We start from the raw sequence: 18,340 nt of genomic DNA, 5'->3' as shown, positions 1-18,340 counted from the left end.
GGCAGATTGATCAGTTGAGGCCAGGAGTTCGAGACCAGCCTGGCCAACATGGTGAAACCCTATCTCTACTAAAAGTAGAAAAATTCAGTCGGGTGCAGTGGCTCATGCCTGTAATCCCAGCATTTTGGAAGGCCGATGTGGGCAGATCGTGAGGTCAAGAGATGGAAACCATCCTTACCAACATGGTGCAACCCCGTCTCCACTAAAAATAGGAAAATTAGCCAGGCATGGTGGTACGCGCCTGTAGTCACAGCTACTCAGGAGGCTGAGGCAGGAGAGTCGCTTGAACCCGGGAGGCGGAGCTTGCAGTGAACCCAGATCACGCCACTGCACTCCAGCCTGGGTGACAGAGCAAGACTCCATCTCAAATAAAAAAAGAAAAAGAAAAATTAACCGGGCATGATGGCGGCACCTTTAATCCCAACTACTCGGGAGACTAAGGCAGGAGAATCACTTGAACCTGGGAGGCAGAGGCTGCATTGAGGCAAGATTGTGCCATTGCACTCCAGCCTGTGTGACAGAATGAGACTCGGTCTCTAAAAAAAAAAAAAGTTGTATTTGTCCAGATTAGTGACATCCCTTTTCACAACATACGACATCTGATCATCAAGGACTGAGGACCTGGTGGTGTACTTAACACCACTGCCATTGATTGATTGATTGATTGATTGAGATGGAGTCTCACTCTATCGCCCAGGCTGGAGTGCAGTGATGCAATCTTGGCTCACTGCAACCTCCACCTCCCAGGTTCAAGTGATTCTCCTGCCTCATTCTCCCAGGTAGCTGGGATTACAGGGACAGACCACCACGCCTGACTACTTTTTGTATTTTTAGTAGAGACAGGTTTCACCATGTTGGCTGTGGCTGATCTCGAACTCCTGACCCCAAGTGATCCACCTGCCTCAGCCTCCCAAAGTGCTGGAATTAAAAGCATGAGCTACCATGCCCGATCGTCACATTCTTAAACAGAGAATTTTATTATTGAAGAGAAACCAGTTAGTACATTGTTTCTTTTGGCAAAAGAATTTTGAGAATTGCTTCTAAATGAACAGAGTGTGGATTTACATTGGTCAAAATATGACTCTTGCTGTCTATACCAGGACTTTAATTTTTGTGTCATGGATAATTGTTCTTCACAGGGATTTGGTAACGTGGGCCTACACTCTATGAGATATTTACATCGTTTTGGTGCTAAATGTATTGCTGTTGGTGAGTCTGATGGGAGTATATGGAATCCAGATGGTATTGACCCAAAGGAACTGGAAGACTTCAAATTGGTATTAATACATTTTTATGGCATAGACACTAAATATAAATATTTAAACTCTGGTACAGCTATTAATTGTGATTTTCAATCAATGGCAGCAACATGGGTCCATTCTGGGCTTCCCCAAGGCAAAGCCCTATGAAGGAAGCATCTTGGAGGCCGACTGTGACATACTGATCCCAGCTGCCAGTGAGAAGCAGTTGACCAAATCCAACGCGCCCAGAGTCAAAGCCAAGGTGACAACATTATAGAAACCAGAACCAACATTATCAATGTGAATGACGTCAGGGGGTCATAGAAGAGTCTGATTGAGTTTTCTCTTTCTTTTTAGCAGCTTTATTGGCATATATTGTACATACCATACAGTTCCCCCATTAAAAGTAAATAATTTAATGGCTTTTAGCTCCCTGCACAGAGTTATACAACCATTACCAAAAAAACACATCTGCCTGACACTCCTGTTAAAAAAAAAAAACAAAAACCTAGATAAACAGAAAAGTGAAAGGTAGTTTTATACACTTTGCAGAACAAAATAACTTCTATTAATTTAATTTTAACTGAAACTGTGCTTCCCCCCACATATGAACACATGTTCATATATGCACATCTCTTGCCCTCAGTGGAGGGGATTTGACGGTGTTGTTAGCATTTCTCTATGTTCCTGACTGTCTTGCAGATCATTGCTGAAGGTGCCAATGGGCCAACAACTCCAGAAGCGGACAAGATCTTCCTGGAGAGAAACATTATGGTTATTCCAGTAGGTCATCTATATTGATTAGGCTTTATATGTACTTAGAATCATAATTGTCTTTTGCAAGGAATTTGGAGGAAGAGAGGAATTATTAGTCTCCCAAGCTCTAGTGAATTCATCTTTATTTCACTTTTGAGAAAATATAGTAGAAGCATGGTTAATTCTAAGCCTGTCACTTTTCACTGTGATCTAAATATTTATTCCAATTTCACGGTCTTTACTGAATGTCTTTAACTTTCTAAGAGTCTGATTATAGAAATGTGTGCTGTGTTAGAAACACTATTCTAACTTAAGTTCTAAGATTTTCTGTATGATTCCTAACCTTATGCATTTCAAGTGCCCCTTCTGGCTTCACTCAGAAAACTAATATGAGGCACACATGCTCAGGTTTTTTGGCAGGTAAGCATGAGTCTACACCAAAAAGTTATTAGAAATTAGTGTGGGCTTGGAATGCATTTTAAAGAACCCCCTTTGCTGAAAGTACGTAAGACATTTAATGTAACTGAAATGGGCTACCCTTAGGTAATAGGAGAAAGAATCCTGTCTTCTGAGAGGCCCTGTGGACGGTCCATTCCAGTTGTTTGGTGGGCAAGCCATTTAGTCTGAGAACTTCTGGTAGAGAAGAGACTCTAACCAAAGACTATTAACATTCATTGATTAATAAGCCAAAAAATGATTTTTTTCCCCCAAATAGAAAAAGCATTAGATGGAATTGGGTGGGGTGGGGAGGTGTGTTAAATTAAGTGTGAAATTCCTGATACTAGCTAAAATATATTTGTGATAGTTGAAGTTCAGTCTACCTTGGTATTGAAATTAAGGTCTTAGGTTCATTTTAAGCTTTTACTAAAACCATTAACTTCTAATTTCTTTGGTGTCTTATTTTTGTGTATAGGATCTCTACTTGAATGCTGGAGGAGTGACAGTATCTTACTTTGAGTGGCTGAAGAATCTAAATCATGTCAGCTATGGCCGTTTGACCTTCAAATATGAAAGGGATTCTAACTACCACTTGCTCAGTGAGTGTCAATAATCTTGTTCTCCAAAACTCATCTTTTGAGCCAGCTAAAAGGCTGTAAAAAGGTCCACTTAAGAGAACTTATCCCTTTGGGAAAGAATTGAGTCTCAGAAAAGAAAATAATATTTTGTCTCATGAAACTCAGACTAAAAATGCGCAGTGTCTTTCTGGATATTAACTCTCCCATATACTTATATCCAGATTTTTATTCTGTGATGTAATATTCACAGAATATAATTTACATTTTTTTTTCTTTCGTTAAGAGGGAGTCTCGCTCTGTCACCCAGGCTGGAGTGTAGTGGCGCGAACTCGGCTTACTGCAGCCTCCACCTCCCAGGTTCAAGCAATTCTCCTGCCTCACCCTCCCAAGTAGCTGGGATTACAGGCACTCGCCGCCATGTCTGGCTAATTTTTGTATTTTTAGTAGAGACAGGGTGTCACCATTTTGGCCAGGATAGCCTTGATCTCCTGACCTCATGATCTGCCTGCCTCAGCCTCCCAAAGTGCTGGGATTACAGGCATGAGCCACCATGCCCAGCCAATAATATTTATTTAAGTGTGATTTTAAAACCCCACTGTCAATACTCATTTCTGTCTCTGGTTGCTCTTAGTAAAGGCCTATCTAGTGTCAAGAATTGTTTTTGAGACTCCTGATGAGAATACTTGTTTTTCTTTGACTAGAGTAAGCTCCACAGTTAAGAGTAGAATTTCTCATCAAGCTGAAATGAGACCAAGACCTCCTGCTGAGCTTCTCTACTCAGCCCACTGTGAGAATCTGGGTGAAGTGTTCTGTCTGTTTCCTTTTCTTTTTCCCCCAGCATTTTCTTTTTAATAGAGCCAAGGAAAAACCCTGGTAATGGGTGTTATGGAAACACAGCAGTGACCTAAATCCACATTTATGTAGGAAATTGGCGATGTGTTTTATTCCTTCTTGACTGAGTTTTAAATGATTGACCCTTTTATGTCTTTAAAACTCTGTATAAGTTTTTGGGTTACAGTTATAGTTTGGGACTACTTTTGATTCTACTTTTTTTTTTTTTTTCTTTTAGCAATATCTTGATCTCTTGTTTTTTTGTTTTTTCTATAGTGTCTGTTCAAGAGAGTTTAGAAAGAAAATTTGGAAAGCATGGTGGAACTATTCCCATTGTACCCACGGCAGAGTTCCAAGACAGGATATCGGTGAGTGTGCTCACCCCACAGTTGTACCACACCATGTATGTGGTGAAACAGTTGTACCTTTATTCTAGTGACAGTGCAGATCAGTGCAGCTCTTTGGAAAATGTGAAGTTATTAATGTGTTCCTGCCCTTTGGTGCTATGATAATCTCCCCTCTGGGAATTTATCCTAAGAAAATAATTCAAAAGAGGAGGAACCACTCCATGCACGGTGATGTTACTGAAACTATGTGTAGGCCGGGCGCGGTGGCTCACGCCTCTAATCCCAGCACTTTGGGAGGCTCAGGCAGGTGGATCACCTGAGGTCAGGAGTTCAAGACCAGCCTGGCCAACATGGCGAAACTCCGTCTCTACTAAAAATACAAAAAATTAGCCGGCCATGGTGGCGTGCTTGTAGTCCCAGCTACTTGGGAGGCTGAGGCAGGAGAATTGCTTGAACCTGGTAGGCAGAGGTTGCAGTGAGCCAAGATCGTGCCACTGCACTCCAGCCTGGGCAACAACAGCGAAACTCCATCTCAAAAGAAAAAAAAGAAACAGTGTAGACAGTTTTTAAATTTGGTTTTATTTAAAGTTTAAGGGCAGGGAAATGACTGAGTTATAATATATCTTATAATACATCCTAGGAAATATTCAGTCATAGTCTAAGAATATATTACAATGACTAAGTTATCATATATCTTCTTAAGAAATATTCAGTGATAGAAAATGGTTCTGAGACTATATTGCAACACGGGAAAAAGTTAAAGGTTTTGTTTAAAAGAAAGAAAGAATGCTTTAGCCATTCTAGGTACTAACTGTTCCCCTCAGTAAACCTTCCTTTTTCCTAATGTGATGTCTTTGTTCTGGTCCTTCTATCTGGAATACCCAGATCCCATACCTGCTTAAGTGTCACTGCAGTTCTGTGGCTCTCTCTGAAAGCCTCCTGTGTGCCACTGTTTCGTATATAACATCCATCCCAAGTGGCTAGTAGTGCATTGGAAGGGCTTGTGCTGCTACTGCTGCTGTCAGAGGGCTGTTCACCACTCTCTTTGGTCACCCCACTGCCCAGCATATGCCTTGTCAGTTAAAAAAAAGAGAGTGTTCTCCACCTCTCTCTCTTATTTCCCCCCTGTCCCTGTTTGGCTCTATCAGGACCCACATCATGACCCTGCCATGTTTCCACTGTCCCTCATCCCCCAGCACCCTCACTTCCCTCCTTATCTAACTTAAATTCCATGCTCCATCATTACAGTCACTCCCCGGTCTTGTTTCCTTCATCATACGCCCTTGTTAACACCTAAGCGCTGATTAAATCCCAGCAGTCTCTTCCATGCCTCTACCCTGTAGGAGGCCTGCTGGCAGTTCACATCCTAACCACTAACCTGAAGTACGTGCTCAGAGCTGCCCAGCAGTCATACTGCTTTTCTGTGTTGCATTCATTCTGCCCATCTCCTGAGCGATTACATCGTATTTTCTCCTCTTCTTGCTGCCCTGCACTCCAGCTCATGACCTGCTATCTGTTCACAGATAAAACTGAGGCAGCCTGGGAGCTTCCACATCTGCCCAGCTCCTGGTAGCTGGGTTACCTTAAGAGTGGTAGTGAGTTAATTATCCTTAATTTTTTAAAAAGCATTTCAAGAAACAAATTAGGAAAGAGAGAAGCTGACTTGATGGTGAAGTCCCTGGATCATATCCTAACTCTAAAAATAGCCATCTGTAACGTTGACCAGCTTCTCTGTTCCTTAGTTTCCTGTTCAGTAAAATGAAGAAGCTGCTAAGATCCATACAGCTTTAAAAGTTGCTGGCAGTACTGGATACACAGGCAGAATTCTACCCCAAAGCCGCTTTGGGGTTTCATCAGATTCCTTTCTGTGTTCTGGGTGGTGTCGTGTCCCTGTTCTCTGGGGAGCCGAGGTGAACACACCGTGGCACGAACAGCGTAACACATTGCTCAGAGCATCTGCATCTCCGTGAGTGGAGGGTGCTCATCTCACTCCATGCCCCCATGTCTCTTAAGTCCAAAAACTGTCTTCATTGTTGTACCGTAATCTTATTTCATGAGTATTTGTTTGCTGTCAAATATAATAAAAATAAATTGTTACTTGAGTATCAAGATACTGTATCTTTGATACTGTACAGAAATGACATATCTTTGCTGAAAGACAAAAAATTCTGTCTGGACTTAAGAATCCTTTGTCATCTTATACAGGGACACAAAGCAGGTCTTTGTGGTTTTGTTAAATGTGTGTTCTTTTTCCCTAATAGGGTGCGTCTGAGAAAGACATCGTGCATTCTGGCTTGGCGTACACAATGGAACGATCTGCCAGGGTATGTGTGCAGATGCTGTTTGCCTTCCTGCTAGTCACATGAAGTACAGCTCAACCGTGTTATCTCAGCCACCAGACTGTGTGTGCTGATAGAAAATAGCAATCTGTTCAATGGTCCTCATTTGTGTGTAGCAAAACACATGCTTTTTGAGTCTCAGATGATGAGCAGTTTTTTTAGAGTCTTCAAATACGTTTATGAGGCTTTGGAAAGAAATAATAAGGCTGATTTAGGAGGTAATGACGTTGGCAGCTAGCCCAATATCAAGTAGTTAGCCAAATTGGGTTGTAGCTCAGTGCGCCACTATGTTATAGCTACAGGAAGCTACCTTACTGTAGAATTTGGTATAAGCACAAGTTGTTTTGACTGCTTGATCCCTACTTTAAGGCCTCAACCACAGTGTGAGTCCCGTTTTCCTAATTTCTTCTTGGGTTCAGATTCTGTCTGCTTGGATTTATGATGAAATAGCATAGGCAGATATTGATGAAGAAGGTGATGCTTCTTAGTGCTGTTGTTTTTCTTGTTAATTTTTTATTGAGATAGGGTTTATGTCCTATAAATTCATCCTTTCAAAGTATAAAATTCGGCATCCTTTACTGTATATTCGAGCCATCACCACTTTATAATTCTAGAACATTTTCATCACTCCCTTCTTTTTTTGGGTTTTTGAGATGGAGTCTCGCCCTGTTGCTCAGGCTAGAGTGCAGTAGCGCAATTTCAGCTCACTGTACCCTCCGCCTCCTGAGTTCAAGCAATTCTTGTCTGTCAGCCTCCCGAGTAGCTGGGATTACGGGTGTGAGCCACAACGCCCAACTAGTTTTTGTTTTTGTTTTGTTTTTTGACATGGAGTCTCGCTCTGTCTCCCACCGGGAGTGCAGTGGTGCGATCTCTGCTCACTGCAACCACCGCCTCCTGGGTTCAAGCAATTCTCCTTCCTTGGTCTCCCAAGTAGCTGGGATTACAGGTGCCCACCCCTGCGCCCGTATTTTTAGTAGAGATGGGGTTTCACCATGTTGGTCAGGGTGGTCTCAAACTCCTGACCTCAAGTGATCCACCCGCCTTGGCCTCCTGACGCGCTGGGATTACAGGTGTGAGGCACCGCACCCCAGCCTAATTTTTGTATTTTTAGTAGAGATGTGGTTTCACCATGTTGGTGAGTCTGGTCTTGAACTCCTGACTTCAAGTGGTCTGCCCACCTCGGCCTCCCAAAGTGCTGGGATTACAGGCGTGAGCCACTGCACCCAGCCACCCCATTGTTAAGTCCAGAGAACCAGGCCTTGCTGTCTAGAGGTTCTGCTGCTACAGTGGTTTGTCTTTGGCTGCCCAAGTCCTGCCTTGAAACACTGAGAAGGTAACTTGGACCAGGCCTGTCTGGGCCTTGTGTGTTTATGGCCTGGTCCCTTGAGTCAGGATCATCTTCACTGCATTTTCTCTTTCTTTTCAGCAAATTATGCGCACAGCCATGAAGTATAACCTGGGATTGGACCTGAGAACAGCTGCCTATGTCAATGCCATTGAGAAAGTCTTCAAAGTGTACAATGAAGCTGGTGTGACCTTCACATAGATGGATCGTGGCTGACTTCCTCACTACCCTCTTCACCTGTAACTTCTGCAGACCTATCACAAGTTTACATGTAACCACAGAAATCCCTTTCTCTCCTGACTCAGTAATAATGGATACCATTCTCAACAAGTCAATCCAAATCAGCCCCTGAAGGAGAAAGAAATTAAGGTTAGGGGAACATGTACAAGCTGAGTGTGAAAGTAGAAATCACCTACACCAGAGAGCCATTTTGGTATTTTGCCTTTAAATAAAAAGTCTCCATCTGGCTGTGCAGCCTTGCTCTGTGGCTTTTCCCAACACAATCAGTGCTATTGCTGGGGAAGAGACAGTCAAGAGCAGTCAGTTGCTTGCTTATTTTGCTCTGGACGAGTCTGGGACACGCTGTAACTTTAACACATTTAAGAAGTAGGTGTGTGGCCTTTTCAGAAGGTGGCATGGTCCTCAAGTGAGTTCTTAGTATTTTATATCAGCAAAATAACTCAATTTTGCAGGTTCAAACAAATATAAAAGCTGTTTCTGTTTATGAATTCTATTCTTTTAGAATAAAATACATATATGCTGCTGTAATAAAATTGTCTTTAATCACTTAACAGGCCTAACCTTGACTCAAACAGTGAATGCCTATAAAAATAATAAATGAAAAAAACTACTATCATAAAACAGTATCATTTATAGCTTATCAGTCATGTATTATTGTCCAGCAAACATTAAAACCCTTGTAGATAATTAAGTTTTCTTCATACCTGCAAAATGGTGGAGGCTATTTTTGTTAAAACTGTCAGAATTTGCTAACTGTAATTGACACATAGTCCAAAGAATGCAGTAACCTTTTTATCATGTTACTAATTGTTCTCTTTGGAAGATCTATGGTGGACTAATAAAACAGTAATTCAAGTAGAGTGTCACAGAAAAAAACCACTTGGGCTCCCTGTTTGGAGTCTGGCTGGCGCTGAGCATTGCCAATGGCCCCTACTCACCTGACTTTGTGTCCTCTCCTTTTAGAGGCTTTCCATTCTGCACCCAGCGTCACTAACAGTGGGCTGAAAACAACCTTGGGCTGAGTGTTTCGTTTGGGAGTTATTTGGCCAGGGCCTTTTGAGCAGTAGTGTCCCCATGAAGTGCTAGATATAATAATATGTGTAAGAATCAGCCTTTTTTTTTTTTTTTTTTTTTTAACTATAACATCCTTTCAGAAGTTTCTAACTACTTTGTAACTGCATGGCTTAACCTGGTGATAAAAGCAGTTATTAAAAGTCTACGTTTTCCAAAACTTACGTTTCTTCTCTGTGTTTTTACATGTGGTAGTTTCTCTTTTCATAAGTTATAATACTGCAATTGGATTTCTGAAATGTTTATAGCGACCACCCGTATAATATTTCCTTCCACTTTATTGTGAGCTGCCCAGATTTTATTCTTGAATTCTTTGATTTTTTTTGTTAGTTTTTTTGTTGTTGTTTTCTTTGTTTGTTTGTTTTTGTTTTGTTCTGAGAAACTTCCCTAGTAACGAACTATAGAGATGATCCCTGAGAACATAGTCTTTATTCTCGAATTCTTTTGTATTTTATTGAATAATGTCAATAGCTGTTAGCCTGGCATGTTAACTCACAAGCAAGTAAATTCCGTATTCACTGAACATCGCTGACAGGCTTTCCCAGCCCTGCTGTTTGTTAAGATAGTCAAAGCATGGCACATGCAGAAAACTATGTCTGTAGATATTGTACAAAATACTATTTTTATGATTTTTTAAATATTTTTAACAAATAACTTTTATTGACTTCCGTTTGTATTTTTATCAAACATACTTCATTTATTTACTTATTCTGAGATGAAATCTCAGTCTGTCACCCAGGCTGCAGTGTGGGGGTGCAATGTTGGCTTACTGCAACCTCCTCCTTCCAGGTTCAAACGATTCTCCTGCCTCTGCCTCTGGAGTAGCTGGGATTACAGGCATGCGCCACCATGCCCAGCAAATTTTTGTATTAGTAGAGATGGGGTTTCACCATGTTGGCCAGTCTGCTCTCAAACTCCTGACCTCTGGTGATCCACTTGCCTCAGTCTCCCAAAGTGTTGGTATTAAAGGCATGAGCCACCGCACCCAGCCTCAAACATACTTTAGACAGTTTTTCACCTCAGCACTATTGACATTTTAGGCTATGTCTGCCTTTTAGGCTCTGTCTGCCTTGTAGGATGTTTAGTAATATCTCTGGCCTCTACACATTAGATGTCAGGAAGACCCCTCAGTTATAACAATGACAAATATATTCAGATTGCCAAATGTCCCCTGTGGAGCAAATTCGTCCCTTGTTGTGAACTGTGATCCAGAGAGCCAAATAGTGATACAAGGTTTATTCACAATAGCTCGTCCCCTCCAATCCAGACACCACCTGCCTCACCATTTTCCACTGCCCAGAGGCAACCACTTTCAGCAGTCTTCAGTGTCTCATTTTTATTCTATTTAAAGCCTTTGCTCATTTTTAAATTGGGTTTTGTCTGTATTATTGAGTGGTAAGTGTTCTTTACATATTCCACATCCAGTTGTGGTGGTATAAGCCTATGGTCCCAGTTTCTCAGAAGGCTGAGGCAGGAGGATCACTTGAGCCCAGAAGTTCAACACTAGCCTAGGCAACATAGGAAGACGCTATCTCTAAACGAATTTTTGAAATATATATCTTCTAGATAATTGACCTTTATCATGTATATAATTTGCAAATATTCCCTCTCAGTTAGTTGTCTTTGTGTTTTCTTGACAGTCTCCTTTTTAATCTTGAGAAAGCATGATTTATTTTTCTTGGTTGGTGTGCTTTAGGTTGTATGTAAGAAACTATTGCCTAATCCATAGTCACGCAGATATATCCCTGTCTTTTTTTTTTTTCTTTCTTTTGGGACGGTCTCGCTCAGATGTCCAGGCTGGAGTGCACTGGTGTGATCTCACGGCTCATGGCTAAGTGCAGCCTCTAACTCCTAGGCTCAAGTAATCCTCCCCCTTCAGCCTCCCAAGTAGCTGGGACTATAGGCACATACCACCACCAAGCACAGCTAATTTCTGTATTTTTGGAGAGACAAGGTCTTGCCATGTTGCCCAGGCCAGTCTTGAACTCCCAGTCTCAAGCAATCCGCCCACCTTGGCTTCCCAAAGTGCTAGGATTACAGGTGTGAGCCACTGTGCCTGGCCTATAAAGATTTTTTTTTAAGAAATAGCAGGCCGGGCACGGTGGCTCACACCTGTAATCTCAGCACTTTGGGAGGCCGAGGTGGGCTGATCACGAGTTCAGGAGTTCGAGACCAGCCTGGCCAACATGGTGACACCCCCCCCCCCCCCCCCCCCCCCCCGTCTCTACTAAACATAAAAAAATTAGCCAGGCCTGGTGGCAGGTGGCTGTAATCCCAGCTACTCAGGAGGCTGAGGCAGGGGAATCACTTAAACCTGGAAGGCGGAGGTTGCAGGGAGCCAAGACTACACCATTGCACTCCAGCCTAGGCAACAAGAGCTAAACCCGTCTCAAAAAAAAAAAAAGGAAAAAAGAAAAAGCAAAACTACACACACCCATACAATATCCTTTATGAATATAGACACAAAAATACTGATGAAATACTAGCAAACCAAAACCAGCAGCTCACTGAAAGTGATACACACCATGACCAGGTGGGACTAATCCCAGGAATGCAAGAGGAGTTCAGCCTAAGAGATCAATCCATGTAATGCACCACATAGTGAAACGAAGGGGGAAAACATATTATCATCTCAATAGATGCAGAGAAAGTAGTTGACAAAATTCAACACCCTTTCATAACAAAAACATACAGCTAGGAATAGAAGGAACTTCTCATAAATAATAAAGAGCATTTATGAAAAAATCCATAGCCAACATATTCATTGGTGAAAAATGGAAAGTGTTCCACTTAAGTACAGGAACGAAACAAAGATTCTTTCATCACTGCTAGTCAATATTGTACTGGAAGTCCTAGACAAGAAAATTAAACAAGAAAAATATATAAAAGCATCTAAATTGGAAAGGAACAAGTGGAACTTGTCAGATGACAGGATTCTATATTTAGAAAATTCCATAGAATACACACACACACACATACACATACATGAACCTACTAGCCAGACATGGTGGCTCACATCTATAATCCCAACACTCTGGGATGTTAACGCAGGCAGGTTGCTTGAGCCCAGGAGTTCAAGACCAGCCTGGGCAACATGGCAAAACCCCATCTCTACAAAAAGTACAAAAACTAGCAAGGTGTGGTGGCTCACGCCTGTAGTCCCAAATACTCAGAAGGCTGAGGTAGGAAGATCACTTGAGCCAGGAGGTGGAGGTTATAGTGAGCCAAAGATTGCACCACTGTACTCCAGCCTGGTTAACAGAGCCAGACTCTATCTCAAAAAAAACCAAACAAATAAATAAACCTATTAGAGCTAATTTTAATTCAGCAAAATTGCAGGGTACAAAATCAACACACGAAAATCAGTTATGGAAATATATATGTTAAGATGGCCAACTAGATGCAGCCAGGTGCAACAGCTGCCACTGAGAGACTGATTTGACTGGTGCAGTCCTAACGGATCTTCAGAGGGAAGGCACTGAGAGTGGATGGAGGGAAGACACAGAAGCTAGGCTAAAGGGGGAGGAAGCTGGGAGGCCTGCATGGGGCTACTGCACCCCAGAACTCATTCCTGGCCCCCAGTGACTGAGGGAAAGGGTGAGTCGAACTGGTAAGGAGCAATGCTTCTTACGTCCAGCCTCTGGAATCCTGGCAGGAGATCCTTTGACCATCACGTACAATGGAGTTGCAAGGGAGATAGGCTTGGAGAAGCAGCCAGGGCAGCAGCCAGCTGATGAACCCAGAGTGTTTGGTGTGGGAGCAGCTGTAGTGGAGCACAGCCAGGGACAGCCACACCCCTAAACTCAACTTGCTCCCATAGGAGAGTTTCGACCTAGGGGAACCGTTGGGCCTGAACTTTGCAGGGCAGTCTTACTCATCAGGCAGGGCTGCTCCTACCTGAGCACTCCTTGGTTGGCTGGCTTCTCTCAGGGCCCAGCCTGGCCATGCCTGATTGCAGGGAAGCCTTGAGCACCCTAGGGGCCCACATCATGGCTCCAGTGCTGGTGGACCATGCCTGAAATGCAAAGGGCTCCCCCGGAGCAGCCCCCAGGGCCACACACCAGCCCGCACACTCCTTCCACATTGCATCTTCCCCCGGGCCCATGGAAACACCTCATATGACTTTGCCAGCACATGCACACATGAGCAGGTTTTGCTTATCTTGTCCTCCCAGTCTGTGTGTATGTGTACACCCTGCCCTGAAACTGCTGCAGCAGGAGCACAGTCTGCTCCACTCTCCCCTCTGACCACCAATAGTAAGAGCCGTGGTGGGCACAGAGCCAGCCAGTCCCAACCCTGCCCCTGCCAGTGCCCTACCCATTTGCCAGCACTGCCCCAAGTGAAACTAGGCACAAAGAACAGCAGACTCTCCCCAATGCTGACCCTCCCCAGCACCCTGCTCCCATGTCAACACCACTACTGGTGCAACCACAGGCACAGTCACCAGCAGGGGCCCCCACCATGCAAGCTGTGTTCCCTTTGTGGCTGTGGTAAATGCTGGCACAGAGGCAGGCACGCCAGCACCCACTAGCACCCTACGGCAGCCATGCTGCTGCTGCCACTGCTGCTGGCACATGCAAACGAGGATGGATTCCACTGTCTCTGTACTACTAAATGCTTTGGCTGACACCACCCATTAGAGTGTAGTGACCAGCCATCTGAGAGCATCTTGGCTCACCCAGTCCAGTGGATTCTTAACCTCGAGGAGACAGAACAAAGTTGGGGCTTGATACAAGTCCTCCAGGACTACACACGTAGTCCAGGAGTTGGGAGCTGAGTGCTGGCCCTCTAAAATCTTCCAGAAATGAAGCCAGTTGACTGAATCCACCTTATACACAGTGAAACCCTCAAGGTCATCAAATAGGATAAAAGGAAAAAAACCCATCCAAAGGTCAGCAACTTCAAAGATTGAAGGAACATAACCCTGCAAAAATAAAAAAGAACCAGTGCAAGAACTCTCACAACCCAAAACACCAGAGCGACTTCTTTCCTCCAAATGGCCACATCACCTCTCCAGCAAGGGGTTTGAACCAGGCTGAGATGGCTGAAATGACAGAAATAGAATTCAGAATATGGATAGGAATGAAGATCATCAAGATGCAGAAGTATGTTGAAAACCAATCTAAGGAAGTTAAGAATCATGATAAAACAATGCAGGAGCCAACAGACAAAATAGCCAGTACAGAAAACAGTGTAACCAACTTGATAGAGCTAAAAACACAAGAATTTCATTAATAGCAGAATAGACCAAGTGGAAGAAAGTTTCTCAGGGGTTGAAGACTGGCTTTTTGAAAGAAGACAGGCAAACAACAATGAAGAGAAAAAATAAAAAAGAAGGAACAAAACCTCTGAGAAATAAAGAATTATGTAAAGAGACCAGATCTATGACTCATTGGTGTCCCTGAAAGAGATGGAGAGAGTATGAGCAACTTGGGAAATATATCCCAGGATATCATTTATGAGAACTTCCCTGACCTAGCTAGAGAGACTGACATTCAAGTTCAGGAAATGCAGAGAACCCTAGTGAGATACTTCACAAGAAGATCATCCCCAAGATGCATACTCATTAGATTCTCCAAGGTCAAAATGAAAACAAAGAAATGTTAAAGGCAGCTAGAGAGAAAGGTCAGGTCACTTACAAAAGGAACCCCATCGGGCTGACAGTGGACCTCTCAGTAGAACCTCTACAAGCCAGGAGAGATTGGCAGCCTATCTTCAACATTCTTAATAAAAAGAAATTCCAACCAAGAATTTCATATCCAGCCAAATTAAGCTCCATAAGTGAATGAGGAATAAGATCCTTTTCAGACAAGCAAATGGTGAGAGAATTTGTTGTAACAAGATCTGCCTTACAAAAGCTCCTGAAGGAAGCACTAAATATGAAAGGGAAAGACCATACCAGCCACTGCAAAAACATACTGAAGTATGCAGACCCGTGATACTATAAAGCAACCACACAAACAAGACTGCGTAATTACCAGCTAACATCATGATGACAAGATCAAATTCACATATATCTATACTAACCTTGAATGTAAATGGCTAAATGCCCCAATTAAAAGGCACACCATGGCAATCTGGATAAAGAATTAAGACTCATTAGTATGCTGTCTTCAAGAGACTCATCTCACACATAATGACACTCATAGGATCAAAACAAATGGATGGAGAAAAATCTACCAAGCAAATGGAAAATGGAAAAAAATCAGGGGTTGCAATGCGAATTTCAGACAAAACAAACTTTACAAACCAACAAAGATCAAAAAACACAAAGAAGGGCATTACATAATGGTAAAGTGTTCAATTGAACAAGAAAACTTAACTATTCTAAATATTAATATTTATGCACCCAAAACAGGAGCACCCAGATTTGGCCCAAAAGCTCTTTAGACTGATACATTTAGCAGGCTCAGGATACAAAATCAATGTACAAAAATCACTAACTTTCCTATACACCAACAACAGTGAAGTCAAGAGCCAAATCAAGAATGCAATCCCATTCACAACTGCCACAAAAAGAATAAAATACCTAGGAATACTGTTAACCAGGGAAGTTAAAGATCTCTACAGTGAGAGCTACAAAACACTGCTCAAAGAAATCATAGATGACAGGCCAGGCGTGGTGGCTCATGCCTGTAATCCCAGCACTTTGGGAGGCCAAGGTAGGCGGATCATGAGGTCAGGAGATCTAGACCATCCTGGCTAACACAGTGAAACCCCATCTCCACTAAAAATACAAAAAATTAGCTGGGCGTAGTGGCGGGTGCCTGTAGTCCCAGCTACTCGGAGGCTGAGGCAGGAGAATGGCGTGAACCCAGGAGGCAGAGCCTGCAGTGAGCCGAGATCACACTACTGCACTCCAGCCTGGGTGACAGAGCGAGATGCTGTCTCCAAAAAAAAAAAAAAAAAAGAAAGAAAAAGAAATCAGAGATGACACAAACAAATGGAAAAAAAATCCATGCTCACATGCTCAAGGATAGGAAGAATCAATATTGTTAAAATGGTCATACTGCCCAAAGTAACTATAACTTTGATGCTATTCCTATTAAACTACCAATGACATACTTCACAGAACTAGAAGAAAATTATCTTAAAATTCACATGGAACAAAAAGAAGAGCTTGAATAGAAAAGGCAATCCTAAGCAAAAACAACAAACCTGGAGATATTATGCTACCCTACTTCAAACTATACTATAGGACTCCAGTACCTAAAACAGTATGATACTGGTACAAAAACAGACACCAATGGAACAGAATAGAGAGTCCAGAAATAAGCCCACATACCTACAACTATCTGATCTTTGTAAAGCTGACAAAAACAAGCAATGGAGAAAGAACTCCCTATTCAATAAATGGTGCTGGGATAACTGGCTAGCCATATGCAGGAGATTGAAGCCAAACCCTTTTTTTCACCGTACACAAAAATTAACTCAAGATGTATTAAAGTCTTGGCCTGATGCGGTGGCTCATGCCTGTAATCCCAGCACTTTGGGAAGCCCAAGCAGGCAGATCACCTGAAATTAGGAGTTCAAGACCAGCCTGGGAAACATGTTTCGTGAAACCCCAGTCTCTACTAAAAATACAAAAATTAGCTAGGCATGGTTGTGCACACCTGTAGTCCCAGCTACTCGGGAGGCTTAGGCCAGAGAAACAATTGAACCTAGGAGGCAGAGTTGGCAGTGAGTCGAGACTGAGCCACCACTCTCCAGCCTGGGTGACAGAGTGAGACTCCATCACAACAACAACAACAACAGGAAAAAAAAAAGAAAAGAAAAGAAAAGAAAAAGAAAGTAAAGAAAAGAAAGAGAGAGAGAGAAAGAAAGAAAGAGAGAGAGAGAGGGAGGCAGGGAGGGAGGGAGGGAGGGAGGAAGGAAGGAAGGAAGGAAGGAAGGAAGGAAGGAAGGAAGGAGAGAGAGAAAGAAAGAAAGAAAAAGGGATGGATTGAAGACTTAAATGTGAAAACTCAGGAAGATGGCTGGGAACGGTGGCTCATGCTTGTATTCCCAGCACTTTGGGAGGCTCAGGCAGGTGGATCACCTGAGGTCAGGAGTTCAAGACCAGCCTGGTCAACATGGTGAAACCCCATCTCTACTAAAAATACAAAAAAATTAGCCAGGCATGGTGGTGGGCGCCTGTAATCCCAGCTACTCAGGAGGCTGGGGAAAGAGAATCACTTGAACCCAGGAGGCAGAGGTTGCAGTGAGCCCAGATCACGCCACTGCACTCCAGCCTGGGCAACAGAAAAAAACTCTGTCTCTAAAAACAAACAAACAAACCCTGGAAGACATCCTAAGCAATACCACTCTGGACATAGAAACAGGCCAAGATTTTATGACAAAGACACCAAAAGCAATTGCAACAAAAGCAAAAATTGACAAATGAGATCTAATTAAACTAAGAGTTTCTGCACATTGAAATAAACTATCAACAGAATAAACAGACAACAACAGAACATGAGAAAAATTTTGCAAAGTATCCATTTAACAAAAGTCTAATATCTAGCATCTATAAGGAATGTATGCAAATTTAGAAGAAAAAAAATAATCCCATTAAAAAGTAAACAAAGGACATGAACATTTTTCAAAAGAAGACATATGTGATGTTAATATGCAGGGTCAACTTAATTGGATTGAAGGATGCAAAGTATTTTTCCTGGGTGTGTCTGTGAGAATGCTGCCAAAGGAGATTAACATTTGAGTCAGTGGACTGGGAGAGGCAGACCCACCCTCAATCTGGGTGGGCACCATCTAAATAGCTGCCAGCGTGGCAAGAATAAAGCAGGCAGAAGAAGGTGGAAGGACTTGACTTGCTGAGTCTTCCAGCTTTCATGTTTCTCCCATACTAGATGCTTCCTGCCTTTGAACATCAGACTCCAAGTTATTCAGCTTTTGGACTCTTGGACTTACACCAGTGTTATGCCAGCGTCTCTTGGGCCTTTTAGCTAGTGCAGACAGAAGGCTGTGCTGTGAGCTTTCCTACTTTTGAGGTTTTGGGACTCGGACTGATTCTCCACTGCCTTCCTTGCTCCTCAGCTTGCAGACAGCCTATTGTGGGACTTCACCTTGTGATCGCGTGAGTCAATTCTCCTAAAACCTCCCTTTCATATATACATATATCCTATTAGTTCTGTCCCTCTAGTGAACCCTAATACAA

At 42.8% G+C, this 18,340-nt stretch overlaps 1 protein-coding gene across 2 annotated transcripts in view; it reads left to right on the top strand.

The window, feature by feature from the left end:
- The window catches only part of LOC117082385 (glutamate dehydrogenase 1, mitochondrial), a 38,699-nt gene extending 29,433 nt beyond the window's left edge, over nt 1-9,266 (top strand). The window contains exons 7-13 of one of the 2 annotated variants that reach the window (XM_033209053.1): nt 1,140-1,277; nt 1,366-1,503; nt 1,944-2,024; nt 2,911-3,034; nt 4,121-4,212; nt 6,453-6,515; nt 7,957-9,266. In XM_033209053.1, the coding sequence (XP_033064944.1) occupies nt 1,140-1,277; nt 1,366-1,503; nt 1,944-2,024; nt 2,911-3,034; nt 4,121-4,212; nt 6,453-6,515; nt 7,957-8,076 (756 nt within the window). In that variant the 3' untranslated portion in view covers nt 8,077-9,266. The remainder of the gene's footprint in view (nt 1-1,139; nt 1,278-1,365; nt 1,504-1,943; nt 2,025-2,910; nt 3,035-4,120; nt 4,213-6,452; nt 6,516-7,956) is intronic. The other variant, XM_033209054.1, reaches the window with a different exon arrangement.
- Nucleotides 9,267-18,340: the final 9,074 nt, after the last annotated feature.

This window comes from Trachypithecus francoisi, unplaced genomic scaffold (genome assembly GCF_009764315.1).
Source record: "Trachypithecus francoisi isolate TF-2019V2 unplaced genomic scaffold, Tfra_2.0 Lachesis_group9, whole genome shotgun sequence".
Lineage (NCBI taxonomy): Eukaryota > Metazoa > Chordata > Mammalia > Primates > Cercopithecidae > Trachypithecus > Trachypithecus francoisi.
The sequence above is the reverse complement of the archived record's forward strand: the minus strand, read 5'-3'. Positions and strand labels throughout refer to the sequence as shown.